Source organism: Mustelus asterias, chromosome 22 (assembly GCF_964213995.1).
Source record: "Mustelus asterias chromosome 22, sMusAst1.hap1.1, whole genome shotgun sequence".
In the NCBI taxonomy this organism is placed as follows: Eukaryota; Metazoa; Chordata; class Chondrichthyes; order Carcharhiniformes; family Triakidae; genus Mustelus; species Mustelus asterias.
This window is the reverse complement of record NC_135822.1, coordinates 30,813,514-30,831,580: the sequence shown is the minus strand read 5'-3', so window position 1 is coordinate 30,831,580 and position 18,067 is coordinate 30,813,514. Positions and strand designations below refer to the sequence as shown.

The window sequence follows — 18,067 nt, the reverse complement described above, 5'->3', positions numbered from 1 at the left end:
GACCGGGGTATTGTTTGGGGGGGTGAGTCTGGGTAGGGAGGGCGATGGGTTTTGGTGAGCATGCAGTAAGGAAGGGGCAGTACTATCTTAGGCAGGGCTGCTCACCCCATGCACAAAGGAGCTTAAAGACAGTATCCCTCCCTCTTTCCTGTTTAAAAAGGCTTGCCCACTAGTGCCCGAATGCCCAGGCCAACCGTGCTATGGCATGAGCGGCATATTAAGGCCAATTGACTCTAATCGGCTCAATTGACCCTTGATTAATTATTTACATATGGCGGCCAGACTGGCTGCCAGCTTTGGCCCTTGCCCATCTACCCATGTTATAGGGGTGGGAGGATGGTGGAGTTGGCTGGCACCCACCTTATTTTATGTGCCCCCCCCCCTACCCACCCTGCTAAAAACAGGCCAGGATAGGGGGGCACATTAACTCTAGCCCCTGTGCTGAATGAACGCAACTGCTTCCTTTCTTTCCCAATCTGCCTTTGAGTAAATACCGAGACACGTTTAGCTCACCTTTATTAAAAGAAAACATATCAGCGTCCATTACAACAGCTGAATTAACGACATTCAGTACGCACGAAAATACAATCTTATATAATCAGAGAATGTATGTACAACTGAGTTCTAATACCAGACCCATACATAAGCAACCACGGGGATGGAGTGGGTCTGAGCTACACGCGGTGTCCTGCACATTGCCCTAGAGTCTAAGCACGTTCTCAGTAAAGGCACAGAGCTTTACAATCATTTGTGTTTTGTTTATATAAAAAAAAGAATGCTCATGTGAAGAACTCAAAGACATTTGTGGTGTTTCAGAATCACAGTGTGCTGCTACAAATACTGCTCCCCCTTGAGAGGTGTTGTTTTCTTAAAATTTGACCTGGAGTTTAAAGAAGAAATACATTGTCAGTAACAGGGAGACATTCGCAGCTTCAGCCCTGTAAATTAGTCCTAGACATTCAGCGCACAGGGTAAATCTCCCTCTGCTACTTCACAGATGATGCGCCCTCACTTCCTTCACAAGCGACTGGTCTCATTAGTGTGACCTGCACTCTCTCCATCAGCACCGCAAGGATCCCTTCTATCATCTTATACTCCAATTTACATTGCCGTCCCTCGACCTTCTAAACTCCAAAGCAAAACGAGTTTACGCATGGATGGAGGGTGAACAGGGGACTGGGATGAGACTAGATGGTTCATGTAAAACACCAACACAAACTTGATGGGCCAAATGGCCTGTTTCCATCCTATTACCACAGAATCCTGACAGTGCAGGAGACCATTGCACGGTGGCACAGTGGTTAGCACTGCTGCCTCACAGTGCCAGGGACCCGGGTTCAATTCCTGGTTCAGGTCACTGTCTGTGTGGAGTTTGTACGTTCTCCCCATGTCTGTGTGGGTTTCCTCCGGGTGCTCCAGTTTCCTCCCACAGTCTGAAAGACATGCTGGTTAGGTGTATTGACCCGAACAGGCGCTGGTGTGTGGCGACTCAGGGAATTTCACAGTAACTTCATTGCAATGTTAATGTAAGCCTTGTGACTAATACTTTAACTTTTACTTCGCTTTAACCATTTGGCCCTTCAAGTCTGCACCAACACTCTCAAACAGTGTCTTACCTAAGCCCAACCCCTGCCCTATCCCCGTAACCCCTGGCATTTAACATGGCTAATCCACCGAACCTACACATCCTTGGGCACTAAGGAGTCATTTAGCATAGCCAATCCATCAAACCTGCACATCTTTGGACACTAAAGGCAGAATTTTCCCATCCTGCCCACCACAGGAATCGTAGCAGGAGAGGGTGAACCGTGCCATGGTCCATTGACCTCGGGAGGGATTTTCCGGTCTTAGGGTGAGTGCGGCTGGAAAATCCTGCACTAAGAAGTGATTTACTATGGCCAAACCATCAAACCAGCACATCTTGGGACACCAAAGGGCAATTTAGCATGGCCAATCCACCTAACCTGCACGTCTTTGGACTGTGGGAGGAAACCAGAGCACCCGGAGGAAACCCACGCAGATGTGGGGAGAACATGCAAACTCCACACAGACAGTGACCCGAGGCCGGAATTGAACCCAGGTCCCTGGCGATGTGAGGCAGCAGTGCTGATCACTGTTCCACTGTGCTGATCCAGCAAATTTAGCATCAATTGTCATTTGAGAAAGATGCCTCAATACCTGGCTCTAATTTTTAGATTGTGCTGTCACGTCCTACACTCCTAAACAAGAGGAAGTAGATTCACACACTTGCCTATCTGTTCCCCTCAGGAACTACATTTATTTTATTTTTATTTCCAGATTTCTTAAGCTAAATTCAATTTTCCAAGCTGTCACGTCGGGATTCACTAGCCTTAGTTAACCCTACAATCGCAGAAAGCACGAGTTCTCTTTGGGTATAATTTGGGTATATTTGGTAAACTCAACAGCTCTGTGTCCAGAGAGTAGAAAAATCCAGCAGGGCACCTTCCCCACACTGGAATCCAGCAAGCCCAGCCAGCAAGTACAGGGGCGCTGACATTGGATAAGGACAGGATCAGCATCAGTTGCACAAAGTAGTTGCATAACATGGTGGCAATCATTGTCCAAGCCTCAAGTGGCTGACTCAGTGAGTTGCCCAGGCAACAACTAGCACCCTCGGGGCTGAACCCAAAGATGAGGCAGCACCCATAGAAGAACTTTGAGACAATCGGTTAAAAAGAGTAGGATGCATGGATGAGTTGATATGCTTCTTTTATTCATTCAATGTCTTGCTGGTGTCACTGGTAAGGTCGGCATTTATTACCCTTGCCTAGATCTTTCAAAGTTGATGATAAGCCGCTTTAACCCCTGCAGTCCGTATAGGTACACCCACAGTGCTGTTAGGAAGGGAGTTCCAGAATTTTGAACCAGCGACAGTGAAAAAACAGTGATATATTTCCAAGGGTGGTGGGTGGCTTGGAGGGTGTTGGTATTTCCTTTTATAAAGTTTATTTATTAGTGTCACAAGTAGGCTTACATTAACACTGCAATGAAGTTACTGTGAAAATCCGCTAGTCGCCACACTCTGGCGCTTGTTCGGGTACACTGAGGGAGAATTTAGCATGGCCATTGCACCTAACCAGCACGTCTTTCCGACTGTGGGAGGAAACCGGAGCAGCCAGAGGAAACCCACACAGACACGGGGAGAACATGCAGACTCCGCACAGACAGTCACCCAAGTCAGGAATTGAACCCAGGTCCCTGGCGCTGTGAAGCAGCAGTGCTAAGCACTGTGCCACCGTGTCGCACTTGTCTTTCGGGGGGGTAGTGGTTGAGGTTTGAACACTGCTGTCGAGTGAGCCTTGGCAAGTTACTGCAGACATGCATTAGGCATCATTTTCCAGTTTCATTGCAGTGGGTTTTGTTTAAGTATAAAAATAGCAAGAATGAATATTTGAACTTATTCAGCCACTTCATTTGTGTCGTGAAATGGTTAGTGTTAAAATTTCAATCATTTTGATTATTGCTAACTCTGGTTGACTATATCTATCACATGACTTCCCACCTCCAAGTAACCCCGCACTAGTCGTCCCCCCAGCCAAAGCCCCCCCTCGTTCCATCACCCCACCCCCACCACCTCCCCCCGTCCCCTCAAGCCACAAACCCCCCCTTGTTTGGCCACCTCCAGCCCCCACTTTCACTGCCAGCATAGATCATTGGACTGTCAATCAGCAGAGTGCCCCATCTTCCAAAGCCAATTGGAAAATGAAGAGACTCTGCTTACTTAACAGTCTGTCATCCCCAATATTTTTATAATTAATAAGTGGAAAACGTTGAAGAAAATTTTTTAAATGCACGACATTTTTAACTGGCGCTATGATGTTCCTCTTAATTTACTGGGAACAATATTCTGCCGATTAATCCTCCATTGCCGCAGCCTGCCGGGACACTGCTGGACAAGCCCCAGTTTTAAGCCGAGCTCTGGGTGTGAGGTTTGCGTTTGATGCGAGTTGTATTTCAGACGTACTCTTTGACAGTGGATGGTTGAGAGGATCTGTAGTACGTCTGGCCCCTCCTCTCTTCGTTTGGACAGGAACAGCAGAGGAAGGATCCTCCCAGGATGGTGAGGCTCGCGGCTGCCCAACCTACAAACAGGGCCGAACCAAATTCATACCTGCAACAGCCAACAAGGAAGAGGTCAAAGCTCACAGTGTGCCATCCACCAACCTTGTAACAAAACAAGCACTTAGACCTCAGTGATCTTCTGTTTTACTTTAAGAAAAGATTTACATCTGCTAAAATAAAAACTTTATTAAAAATTAGATGGCTGGGTCCTTCTATAGCATTTATTCCCAAAGATAAATTTTTAAACTTACAGCATTTTTTCACTGACTGTTACCTCTTCCCCTCCCCCACATACACCCACCACTTTTCTCTCTCCCTGCTCTTAATTACAAACTCAGACTGAGTTTCCCCTCTGCTCCCTCTCCAAAAGCCTATTCTTTACACGTGAGGCCAGACAAGTGAAAGTTGGATTTCCAGACTGCAGGCCATTGCACTGTGGGCCATCTCTCAGCCAACACCCACACACACATTCAAGGAGGAATTAGTAACAGAAGTGGCAATCTCATTCCCCAATGGAGGAGTGCTGAGATCGATTGTTTGGGCCCAAGCTACTGGCTGGGTCGAGAGCAACCAACTTGGCACAACCTCGGGTTGCCAACCCTCCAGGCTTGTGTCCTGAAGTCTCCAGGGACTAAAGAAAAGGGGTCCTTTGAGCTACCAGAGAAAAGGTGGCCTGGTGGCACAGTGGTTAGCACTGCTGCTTCGCAGCACCAGGGACCCAGGTTCAATTCCGGCCTTGGGTGACTGTCGGTGTGGAGTTTACACGTTCTCTTTGTGTCTGTGTGGGTTTCCTCCCACACTCCAAAGATGTGCAGGTTAGGTGGATTGGCCATGCCAAATTGCCCTTTATAGTGTCCAAAGATGTGCGGGTTAAGTTGATTAGCCATGGTAAATGCATGGGGTTAAAGGGATAGGATAGAGGTTTGGGTTGGGGTAAGTTGCAGGCTTGATGGGCCGAATGGCCTTCTTCTGCACTGTAGGTATTCTACGGAAGAAGTATCTTTAAAAAAAACTCTTCATCTTTGAAGAGTTAGGAGTCCATTATTTATAAATATATTAGTGATAGGAAGTTTTCTTGACTGGACAGGACAGATGGAGGAACCAGGACACGAAGTAAAACCACCAGGAAGAAGTCTAACAAAAGTTGACAACCCTAACCCTTGCCCGGCTAAAATCATAGAATCCCTAGAGTGCAGAAGGAGGCCATTTGGTCCATCAAACCTGCACCGACAACAGTCCACCCAGGCCCCATCCCCGTAACCCCACGTATTTACCCTGATAATCCTCCTGACACCAACGGGTAATTTAGCATGGCCAATCCACCCAACCCGCACATCTTTGGAGTGTGGGAGGAAACCGGAGCATCCGGAGGAAACCCATGTAGAGAGAATGTGCAAACTCCACACAGACAGTGACCCGAGGCCGGAATTGAACTGGGTCCCTCGTGCTGTGAGGCAGCAGTGCCAACCACTGTGCCACCATGACGCCCAAAGTTTATTACATTAACGTCGCGTTTCCCCTCCTGCTTCTGTACCTGGGCGAAACTCACACCAGTGTCAAAAATAAAAACTGAAATATCAGAGATGGTCCCATCTGAGCAACCCACTGGCCCCCAGTGCTGTCCAGCTGCTCTGTACCTTGCATTGACTGGTGTTAAAGGGTCAAAGAACTCGTTTGAAACTTTAGTTGCGTACCAGGATACTGCCACCAGAGTGCATAGACCTGTGGAATAGACAATAGGCAGGAGTCAGTTTTGAGTCAGGCATCGAGTCAATGGCAAACACGTGACCAATTAGCACACTTCAGCCTACCCTGGATGAAAACATGTCAGTACAGCAGCATTGAACAGCTGAACTAAGACAACTCATTTATCTTCTGACCAGAGACACACACCTGGGTTGCTCAGATGTACTGCACAGATCATAAAGATTTATTTATTTATTATTGCCACATTACATTAACACTGCAATGACGTCACTGTGAAGATCCCCTCATCGCCACACTCTGGCGGCTGTTCATGTACACTGAGGGAGGATTTAACATGGCCAATGTACTTAACCAGCACGTCTTTCAGACTGTGGGAGGAAACCAGAACACCCTGAGGAAACCCACGCAGACATGGGGGGAACATGCAGACTCTGCACAGAGAGTGGCCCAAGCCGGTAATCGAACTCGGGTCCCTGGAGCTGTGAGGCAGCAGTGCTAACCACTGTGCCACCGTGTGGCCTTTTCCAGGTCCCAGGTTTCCAGGTTAAAGATCCCAGGTTCAGTCCCTGATGAGCTTGACATTCCCAGTTAAACTGGTAGAGGCAATGGAGTTGGCCTCCCATGTCCCTTGGTTAGAAAGGGGGAGCATTCTGGCCTCCCAACCTCTGGCCTTGCTGGCAAATCCACATGGATAAACCTCGGGTAAGATCCAGATCAACCATAGCTCCCTATGGATGAACAGTCTAACAACACTAATAGCTAAGGCTCCTTCGTGGAGTAATGTCAATTGGGGACTGTATTGGAGGGTCATCCCCCCCCTCCGCCAACTAGGGGCTGTACTGTAGGGTCACCCTCCACCCCCACTCCACCGCCAACTGAGGGCTATACTGGAGGGTCACACCCCCCCTACCAACTGATGGCTGTACCCCCCCGCCAACTGGGGACTGTACTGGAGGGTCATCCCCCTACTCCGCCAACTGGGGGGTTGTACTGGAGGGTCACACTCCCCCCCCCCCCCCCCGCCAACTGGGGACTGTACATGTCAGCCTTGATCTTTCTGCTCAAGTCCTGGAGCGGGACTTGAACCGACAGCTTTGCGACTCAGGGGCAAGCGTACTACCCACTGAGTCACGGCTATAATGATTGGCCTTTAAATATTAAGGGTGAGCATCAATAATGTCTATTTGATTTGATTTATTATTGTCACATGTGACTCGGGATATTGAGGCCCTGGTCAAGAAGAGGCACATGACATGCATAGGCAGCTGGGATCAAATGAATCCCTTGAAGAGTATAGAGGATGTAGGAGTAGAGTTAAGAGAGAAATCAGGAGGGCAAAAAGGGGACATGAGATTATTTTGGCAGATAAGGCAAAAGAGAATGCAAAGAGCTTCTACAAATACATAAAGGGCAAAAGAGTAACAAGGGAGAGAGTAGGGCCTCTTAAGGATCAACAAGGTCATCTGTGTGCGGATCCACAAGAGAGGGGTGAGATCCTAAATGAATATTTCTCATCAGTATTTACTATTGAGAAAAGCATGGATGTTAGGGAACTTGGGGAAATAAATAGTGACGTCTTGAGGAGTGTCATATTACAGAGAAGGAGGTGCTGGAAGTCTTAAAGCGCATCAAGGTAGATAAATCCCTGGGACCTGATGAAGTGTATCCCAGGACATTGTGGGAAGCTAGGGAGGAAATTGCGGGTCCCCTCGCCGAGATATTTGAATCATCGATAGTCACGGGTGACATGCCTGAAGATTGGAGAGTGGCAAATGTTGTGCCTTTGTTTAAAAAGGGATACAGAGAAACGCCTAGGAACTACAGGCCAGTGAGCCTCACATCTGTGGTGGGTAAGTTGTTGGAAGGTATTTTGAGAGACAGGATTTACAGGCATTTAGAGATGCAAGGACTGATTAGAGACAGTCAGCATGGCTTTGTGAGTGGAAAATCATGTCTCACAAATTTGATTGAGTTTCTTGAAGGGGTAACCAAGAAGGTAGAAGAGGGTAGTGCAGTTGATGTTGTCTACATGGACTTTAGCAAGGCCTTTGACAAGGTATCACATGGTAGGTTGTTGCATAAGGTTACATCTCATGGAATCCAGGATGAGGGTCAGAACATTGAATACAGGAGTTGGGACATCTTGTTGAAGTTGTACAAGACATTGGTAAGGCCACACTTGGAATACTGTGTGTAGTTCTGGTCACCTTATTATAGAAAGGATATTATTAAACTAGAAAGAGTGCAGAAAAGATTTACTAGGATGCTACTGGGACTTGATGGTTTGAGTTATAAGGAGAGGCTGGATAGACTGGGACTTTTTTCTCTGGAGTGTAGAAGGGTGATCTTATAGATGTCTATAAAATAATGAGGGGCACAGATCAGCTAGATAGTCAATATCTTTTCCCAAATGTAGGGGAGTCTAAAACTAGAGGGCATCGATTTAAGGTGAGAGGGAAGAGATACAAAAGTGTCCAAAGGGGCAATTTTTTCACATACAGGGTGGTGAGTGTCTGGAACAAGCTGCCAGAGGTAGTAGTAGAGGCGGGTACAATTTTGTCTTTTAAAAAGCATTTAGATAGTTACATGGGTACGATGGGTATAGAGGGATTTGGGCCAAATGCGGGCAATTGGGATTAGCTTAGGGGTTTAAAAAAAGGCATGGACAAGTTGGGCCAAAGGGCCTGTTTCCATGCTGTAAACCTCTATGGCTCTATGTATTAGTATACAATGAAAAGTATTGTTTCTTGCGCGCTATACAGACAAAGCATACCGTTCATACAGAAGGACAGGAGAGGGTGCAGAGTGTAGTGTTACAGTCATAGCTAGGGTGTAGAGAAAGATCAACTTAATGTAAGGCTGCAAACCAATGATTTACAGTAATGAGCCCAGGTGAAGGACAAAGTCCCAGAGTACAGGACATCAGCAAGTTTAAAAGAGTAAGGAAAGTATTGAGTTAATTAAGTTATTGTTGATTACCGTAGTTTTAAAAGCCTTCAGACTATAGGAGGGATGAAAGACTGAGGCAAGTCCAGAGCTCCACAGTTTTGTGGTTCTGTGTTGGAGTAGGGAGACAATGCGATAAGTCTTTATTTTACACTCAAGCGAGAAAGCTGGGAAGGAAAAGAGAGGCTACTCTGAATAATAGAGACCCATCGAATGCAGATAAACAAATCAGCGCAATCACAATATAAATCAGCTTGGACCATTCCCAGTTGTTAAAATTCACGAGTCCAGCAATCTTTACACAGTTAGAAACACACCCAGGGCATCAGAACGCTCATGGAACACTGACAACTTAGTCAATGCTTCTGGTGCGGCAGTCTCCGACACAAGTCCCTTTTTAATAGCGCGACATAGATACAAAAAGCAAACTTTAAACTCACCAGCCATGAGAAAAAGCACCCCTCCTGAGACGGCAACCCTGCTTTTGGTGAGGGGGTTATTGTCTCCGACTTTAGTGCACTTCATTCCCACGACACTAACAATGATGCCAATAAAGCCAAGGACAACGGAGACAATCATCAGGGCCCGGGACGCCTGGATATGGGCTGCAAATGGGAAAAGGCACAGAGGGGGAAATCAGTAACAATGTAGCATTCAGCCCTTATCCAGACATATCAGGAATTCATTTAAATTCACTTCACACAATGTCCACCAGTTCAATAGGTGCTGGAAATAACCCTTCATCAAACATAAACTCCCATCACACATTTTTAAAAATGTAACTTTCTCGCATTTTATTTTCAATTTTACAATTAGGAATTTTGTTCCAACGATAGGAGGCTCCCTCCTGAACACTTAAAGAACAGAACTACTAAAAAGAAAGTGTGGAATACTGTTGATCTGAAAAGATTCAGACCTATATTTTATTTGATGACTGGGGGTGATGTACTTTTCTGAAGTTCAATTTGCAAATCCACCTTAAGTGTATCTCAGTCTCAAATTTCAATGGGTGAAGTTTGGGGAGGGGTACACGTGACAACAGGAAATGTTCTGAAAATACTCAGCAGGTCAGGTGGCGTTTGAGCAGAGAGAGTTAACTGACCTTTCAAAAAAAAATCATTAACCTGAAACATTAACTGTGTTTCTCCCTTCACAGATGCTGCTAGTCCTGCTATGTTTTTTTTTGCCCCCCCCCCCCCCCCAGCATTTCAGATTTCCAGCAGAGGAACATACAGCGCAGAAACGGCCATTTGGCCCATCGCCTCTGTGCCAGTCAAAAATCTGCAGGATTTTTTTGCTTACTTTTCCTCCACCCACCTCTAACCAAAAACACTCCCCCAACGCCCTTGTATGTTTCAGAATGCCCCCTCTCCAGCTTGCAGTCTAAATTGGATTTTAAGATTATTGGGAATCCATTCTGTAGCTGTTGTGTCGAGTTGCCAACTGTGGCTGGGCCTGGACGGGTTTTATTATAAAGATTTATCACATCCAACCTCCCCATCTCCTTTCACCGGGAGTCAGACACGTCCAACCTCACAACGGATTGGGCAAGTTCTCAACCAACCCTTCTTTAAAAAAAAACCCTCTCCAATACTTTCAACGATTAAATGAAAGACTCCAAAAAAGTGCAAACGCCACGCTTTATATATATATAAATAAAAGCTTTATAAATATAAATAAAACGCTTTATATATAATCCTCCTATGATTTCTCGTTGCTCCCAGCCAGGGATCAAACTTTTTTAAAAAACTTTTGGAAAGTCCAGAAAAGTTGGCAACTCCTGTCCAGGGAATGAAACAAATTAAAGGTCTGACTGTTTCTAATCGGTTTAGCAAAGGCATCGCCCCCTCCTCTCTCCCCAAGCGATGATTTGCAAACTTTGCAACGGTGAAACAAATAAACACATGCCAAAACTTTTGCAACCAACTCTTTCCATTTAACTTTTTTTTAAATTTGATTTTTTGATTTATTATTGTCACATGTATTAGTACACAGTGAAAAGTATTGTTTCTTGCCCGCTATACATTTTCACAGTAACTTCATTGCAGTGTTAATGTAAGCCTACTTGTGACACGAATAAATAACCAAACTATACAGACAAAGCATACCGTTCATAGAGACGGAAAGGAGAGAGTGCAGAATGTAGTGTTACAGTCGTAGGGTTGTAGAGAAAGATCAGCTTAATATGAGGTGAGTAAAGTTACTCGAGAAATCATAAACAAGATAAAAGAAAAAAGGCATTTTGTCGTTTGATTGTTCAATTTCACAGTTCATTCCACCCCACCCACCTGTCAATTTCCATTTTAAGTCTGGAAGCCCCCCCACTTGTCAATTTCACTGATTGAATTTCATTGTGGGTATCAAAGCAAAAACAGATTACACAGTCAGCGGGTCAGTACTGTCTACAATGCAAGTCGTGTCAACCTTTATCCATCTGCTCCTGTAACTCACCGTCCAACAGCAACAAGGAGTCATACACTTTGCACTGAACTTGCCCGGTGCTTTGGGAGGCGCAGGACATCCAGAGACCCTCGTACAGCCCCACGGCAGTGATTATCGCATCCCCGGCATAGGAAGATTGTTTCCACTGGGGTAGAGCTGTGGTGGAAATAATCCCGACCCATCCACCCAGCGCCAAGAAATAGCCAAGCAGCTGAAACCCCGAATTGGCCATGGCGGATTGCTCCTATTATTAATTCCCTTACTGACCCCCAAAGTTACAAACTCCAGTCCAAGGGGGTAAGTCTCCAGACTCTACAGCCTCTCATCAACGTGGTCAAACCGGAGGGGGGAGGGGGGGAGAACTTCAATTGAAAGAGGTGAGGGGGTGATGCCCCAGTGATTGATAAGGGATTTTGTGTTGTGGTTAACAGCCGGCAGTTTGAAACACACCAGAGACGCCTCATAAATCTCTCAAGCAACACAAAAAAAAAGCCTTTTGACGCGTCGAGGGCATGGAGGAGCCAGCCAAAGGGGATTGGCTCCCTCTGCATTTCAGTAACTCCCTCCTGAAACCGGTGAAATGAAGTGAACTTGGTTGTCAACAAGGAAACTACCCCCCACCCACCCCTCCACAAAACACACACTCCAGGACCAGCCCCTCACCTCTCACTGCCCCACAGATAACCACAGATCCTCACACATCTACATATATGCCTGCAATCTGAATTTCTAATCCTGCTACAATCAAATGTTTCATAGCTTTCCTCCAGTTTCTGCTCTCCTCTCCTCTTTCTTCAACTCTGTGTATATCGAATATTTAAATATTATGTATTTAAATTGAGATTGATTTAATTTGATTTATTATTGTCACATGTATTGGGATACAGTGAAAAGCATTGTTTCTTGCGTGCTATACAGACAAAGCATACCGTTCATAGAGAAGGAAAGGAGAAGGTGCAGAATGTCCTGTTACAGTCATAGCTAGAGTGTAGAGAAAGTTTATTTATTCGTCACAAGTAGACGTACATTAACACTGAGGTGGAGATGCCGGCAGTGGACTGGGATGGGCACAGTAAAAAGTCTCAGAACAACAGGTTAAAGTCAACAGGTTTATTTGAAATCACGAGCTTACGGAGCGCTGATCCTTCATCAGGTGAGTGAAGGAGTGGCACTCTGAAAGCTCGTGATTCCAAATAAACCTGTTGGACTTTAACCTGGTGTTGTGAGACTTCTTACTGTACATTAACACTGCAATGAAGTTACTGTGAAAATCCCCTTGTCGCCAAACTCCAGCACCTATTCGGGTACACTGAGGGAGAATTTAGATAGGCCAATCCACCTGACCAGTACATTTTTCGGATTGTGGGAGGACGTGCAAACTCCACACAGACAGTGACCCAAGCCGGGAATCGAACCCCAGTCCCCAGCGCTATGAGGCAGCAGTGCTAACCACTGTGCCACCATGCCACCTTATACCTCATATTAAGATAAACAGAATATAAGATAGGCCATTCAAAAGTCTAATGGCAGCAGGGAAGAAGCTGTTCTTGAGTCGGTTGCTACATGATCTCAGACTTTTGTACTTTTGTCCCAACAGAAGAAGGTGGAAGAGAGTATGTCCAGGGTGCGTGGGGTTCTTGATTTTGCTGGCTGCTTTTCCAAGGCAGTGAGAAGTGTAGACTGAGTCAATGGGTGGGAGGCTTGTAAGTACAGCTAGGCTTTTTCCTAATTCATTCATGGGATGCGGGCATCATTGGTTGGACCAACATTTATTGCCAATCTCTAATTACCCTTGAACCGAATAGCTTGTTAGGCCATTTCAGGGGGCATTTAAGAGTCAACCACATTGCTGTGGGTCTGGAGTCACATGTAGGTCAGACCGGGTAAGGATGGCAGATTTCCTTCCCTCAAGGCGAACCAGATGGGTTATCAGGACAATTGACAATGGTTTCATGATCATCAGTGGACAATTAATTCCAGATTTTTATTGAATTCACATTCCACCATCTGCCATGGTGGGATTCCAATCCCATCCCCAGAGCATTACCCTGGGTCTCTGGTTTACTAGTCCAGTGACAATACCACTACCCCTCCTAAATTTTGATTGTGAAGACACACTCACAATTCCCACCCACCTCCAGCCAAAAACACCCTCCTCCCCTCTTATGTTTCACACCCCCCACCCAATCCCCCACCAAGTTAAAGTGGCAGTCTATCTTGGATTCTAAGATCAGATCTTGTGGTTGGACATTTCCCTGGAGGTTTCATTATAAGACTCATCACATTGGGTGGCACGGTGGCACAGTGGTTAGCATTGCTGCCTCACAGCACCAGGGATCCGGTTTCAATTCCCAGCTTGGGTCACTCTCTGTGTGGAGTCTGTACATTCTCCCCGTGTCTGCGTGGGTTTCTTCCGGGTGCTCCAGTTTCCTCCCACAGTCCGAAAGACATGCTGGTTAGGTGCATTGGCCATGTTACATTCTCCCTCAGTGTACCTGAACAGGCGCTGGAGTGTGGTGACTAGGGGATTTTCACAGTAACTTCATTGCAGTGTTAATGTAAGCCTACTTGTGACACTAATAAAATAAACTTTTTTTTATCCAGCCGCTTCATCCCTAGGGAATCTCATGCTCTTATTCCTCAATGTCCATATCAGTATGGTCAGTGATGGGGATGGTGGGCAAGGCTGGTGCAACTCCTAGGGGATCACCTAGGGTGACAAGAGTTGGCAGGCGGGCATGGCAAAAAACTGAGCTGAAACTACACAGAGATTTAATTGAGCTGTAATAATTGTTCATCAATCAAGAGATAATCAGCAACGTGTTTATTCACAGGTAAAGGTTATACAGAGGTTTGCAGCCTTGTAGCTGTAGCCAGCTCCCACAGTGGCACAGTGGTTAGCACTGCTGCCTCACAGGGCCAGAATCCCAGGTTCAATTCCGGCCTTAGGTCACTGTCTGTGTGGAGTTTGCACGTTCTCCCTGAGTCTGTGTAGGTTTCCTCCGGGTGCTCAGGTTTCCACCCACAGACTAAAGATGTGCAGGTTAGGTTGATTGGCCATGCTAAATTGACCCCAGTGTCAGGGAGATTGGCAGGGTAAATGTGTGGGGGGATGGAAATAAGGCCTGGGCGGGATTGTGTTCGGTACAGACTCAATGGGCCCAATGGCCTCTTTCTGTACTGTAGGGATTCTATGATTCTAAGGTTCTGGAGCAGAAACCCAAGCTCATTAGAGTAATTTCCCCTGTTTCCTCTTCCCACCCCACCCATTCTCCTACTGCTCCTCACCCTGCCCCCCACTCCCCTTCCTGCTACCCCACTACCCCTTGCTGCCCCCCCCACCTCCCTCATCACCCCACTTCGTTCCTGCTCCCCCCTCCCTGATTGGTTCCCTGGGTCATGTCACCCTTACTCTCCAGATTGATCCTTAAAGGGACAATCACCACATCGCTTCCCCTTTAAGTCCTTTTATACAAATGTCAATGCTTGATTTATACGGTCCAAGATATTTAAACGTTTAGTCTGTGAATTTAGTTAATTATAAATGAAATGTTTCAGGGGCTTTCTGAATCCTGCGGAGCAGCGTAACTCCTCTGTCTGGGGCATCTCCGCAGCATTGCTGTTGGCCAAAACCATAATGACAGGTGCCTCTTCAGGCACAGACAGTTCAGTTTTATCAGTTTCCATGGAGATGTCGGTTGTACCTGCCACAGGACGACTAAGTACTCCAGTGCTTGGATAGCCGGCAATATTCCAGGGACCCAGGTTCGATTCCTGGTGTCATCAGCAAATTTACTGTGTGGGTTTCCTCCGGGTGCTCTAGTTTCCCCCCACAGTCCAAAGATGTGCGGGTTAGGTGGATTGGCCATGCTAAATTGCCCCATAGTGTCAGGGTTATTAGATAGGGTAAATGTATGGGGTTATGGGGATAGGGCCTGGGTGGGATTGTGGTTGGTGCAGACCTGATGGGCCGAATGGCCTCCTTCTGTACTGTAGGATTCTATGATTCTATGATTCCCAGATGGCAATCTGGGTCAACTCTCACTCTCTCATATGGTCCATGTGTTTCCAGATGATCCAGATGAACTGAAGACTTCACCTCAAACACTTCCATCCACTTTGAATGTGTATTGGCAAGGAGCAGAAACAGTGTGCCCAGGAATGGATCAACATAATTAATATGGACTCATGCCCATGGCCGGCCAGGCCACTCCCAAGGGTGCAGTGGGGCTACAGTAGGCGACTTTTGTTACAATTGGCGCTGTTCGCAGTACTTGACTAGGCACTCAATATCAGCATTACTGCCAGGCCAGCAGACATAACTCCTGGCTGGCATCTTCATCTTCGATATGCCCAGATGGACACTGTGTAATTCAGCGAGGAGCAACTCTCTTCCTGGTACAGGGATGACTACTTTTACTCCCCAAAGTATGATGCCATCTTGGCAACTCAACTCATCTTCCTGTATAAAATATGGTTTCATCTCTTCAGCAACTGGCTCACCAGCCCAACCCATCAGTATTCTGTGCCTCACTTTGCACAACAGCGGATGCCGATTGGTCCAGTACTTGATCTGTTTCGCTGAAATTAGCAACATGTCTAAGAAATTCAAAGCCACGACAATTTCCTGTGGTACTGGGGGAGGTGTAACACTCTCTTGCAAAGATAGATGACTAACAGCATCTGCATTCACTATGTGTATTACAGGCCAGTGCTTGCAGGTATATTCATAGGCAGAGAGGATTAATGCCCAATGTTGAAATCTTACCAATGTGATTGGCAGAATAGCCTTGTCTTCTTTAAAAAGACCCAAAAGTGGTTTGCAATCAAAAAAAATTGATAAAGTGTCTACCGTACAAATACTGGTGAAATTTATTGACACCAAAAATTATTGATAACCCTTCTTTTGTAAATAGCCTTCTTTGGCTTAGAATCATACAGTGCAGAAGGAGGTCATTCGACTCGAGTCTGCACCGACCACAATCCCATGCAGGCCCTATCCCCATAACGCCATGCAGTTACCCTAGCTAGTCCCCCTGACACTAAGGGGCAATTTAGCATGGCCAATCCACCTAACCTGCACATCTTTGGACCGTGGGAAGAAACCGGAGCACCCGAAGGAAACCCACGCAGACACGGGGAGAATGTGCAAACTCCACACATTCAGTCACCCAAGCCAGGAATCAAACTCGGGTCCCTAGGGCTGTGAGGCAGCAGTGCTGACCACTGTGCCACCGTGCTGCCTCTCTTCTGAGAGGGTTCTTGAGACAGACCCTATTGGCCTTTCAAATCTGTAGTCCATCTCACGGGACAACACCGCACCAACACCATCTGGTGAGGCATCACATGTTAACACCAATTTCCTGGATGGGGTGAAATTTACGAACAAGTTCGAAGAATGCAACAATTGCTTTACTTTGTTAAAAGTTTATGTCTGGGGTGTCTTCCAAAACCAGTGTTGAAGCTTCTTTAACAGAATACGCAAGGGGGCAAATACTGTCAACAAATTCAGTAAAAAACGCCCATAGAAATTCACCATCTCTAAAAATGACTTGAGCTCAGATGTGTTTCTGGAGGTCACTGCCTCCTTTATTGTTCTGACTCTGTCTTCCCTGGAGTGTAATCCTTGTGCATCTACAGAGTACCCAGGTAGGCTACCCCGGTGGCTTGAAAAGTTAATTTCCCTTTGAGGCAGACTCATTGGTGTGACTCACAGCAATCCCATCAACTCCCTGCTCATTGATCCACCAATCAAAACCACCCCTTCCCCTTTCCACACGCTGATCCACCAATCACAGCTTCCCTTTCTTCTGCACCTCACCACCCAGGTGCTGCCTGACCCTCCAATCATAGCCCTCTCTTTCCTTTCTCTGGAACTCACTGAGCATCCAATCATAGCTTTCCCTTTCCTTCACCTCCCTCTCTCCCCGCACATGCTCACTGATCCTCCAATCACAATTTGCCCCCCACCCAGCTTTAGCACTCTCTGCTGCCACTTGTGCTGGTTACTGAAGAGTTCCTTGTTTGCAACTAGTTAGAGTGCTGCTGGGTGATCTTGTAGTGATGTGGATGTTGGGATCTGGAGTACTGTGTGCAGTTTTGGTCCACTTATTTGTGAAAGGATATATTGGCCTTGGAGGGAGTGCAGAGAAGGTTCACCAGGTTGATACCGGAGATGAGGGGTGTAGCCTATGAGGAGAGATTGAACAGATTGGGTCTGTACTTGTTGGAGTTTAGAAGGCTGAGGGGTGATCTTATAGAGACATATAAGATAATGAAGGGGCTGGATAGGGTAGAGGTAGAGAGATTCTTTCCACTTAGAAGGGAAACCAGAACTAGAGGGCACAGCCTCAAAATAAGTGGGGGCCGGTTCAGAACAGAGTTGAGGGGGAATTTCTTCTCTCAGAGAGTGGTGAATCTCTGGAATTCTCTGCCCATTGAAGTGGTGGAGGCTACCTCGTTGAATATGTTTAAATCACGGGTAGATAGATTTCTGATCGATAAGGGAATTAAGGGATATGGGAAGCAGGCGGGTAAGTGGAACTGATTCGCCTCAGATCAGCCATGATCTTATTGAATGGCGGGGCAGGCTCGAGGGGCTAGATGGCCTACTCCTGCTCCTATTTCTTATGTTCTTATCTCCGAAGGGGTGCAGGGGCGAATACATTTTGTAAACATCGCTGAGGGAACAGGGTGCTTCAGAGTAGTGAGAGGCTGAGGGTAGGCCACAGATAATAACCACCTGTGAGTTTGACCATTTTTAGTCGTTGTGAGAGAACAAGACTTTTTAAAAGTTAATTTATGGGAGATGGGCATCCCTGGCTAGACTAGCATTTAATATCCATCCCTAATTGCCCCTTATGAAGATGGAGGTGAACTCCCTTCTTGA

General features: G+C 46.4%; 1 protein-coding gene across 1 annotated transcript; it reads right to left on the bottom strand.

Moving 5' to 3' along the window:
- Nucleotides 1-499: 499 nt before the first annotated feature.
- On the bottom strand, nucleotides 500-11,658 carry LOC144509760 (claudin-19-like). Its single transcript, XM_078238548.1, has 5 exons — nucleotides 11,188-11,658; nucleotides 9,177-9,341; nucleotides 5,721-5,805; nucleotides 3,986-4,132; nucleotides 500-880 (listed from the first exon to the last, which is right to left on the bottom strand). Exons 1-5 carry the CDS (start codon nucleotides 11,408-11,410, stop codon nucleotides 832-834), a joined length of 669 nt encoding a protein of 222 aa, XP_078094674.1. The 5' UTR covers nucleotides 11,411-11,658; the 3' UTR covers nucleotides 500-831.
- Nucleotides 11,659-18,067: the final 6,409 nt, after the last annotated feature.

Coding starts and splice junctions, on each gene's coding strand:
- LOC144509760 (XM_078238548.1), bottom strand. CDS start 11,410: ATGGCCAATTCGGGGTTTCAGCTGCTTGGCTATTTCTTGGCGCTGGGT. Junction 5,806..9,176: donor GGTGCTTTTTCTCATGGCTG/GTGAGTTTAAAG, acceptor TCTATTCCACAG/GTCTATGCACTCTGGTGGCA. Junction 4,133..5,720: donor TTAACACCAGTCAATGCAAG/GTACAGAGCAGC, acceptor TGGCTGTTGCAG/GTATGAATTTGGTTCGGCCC.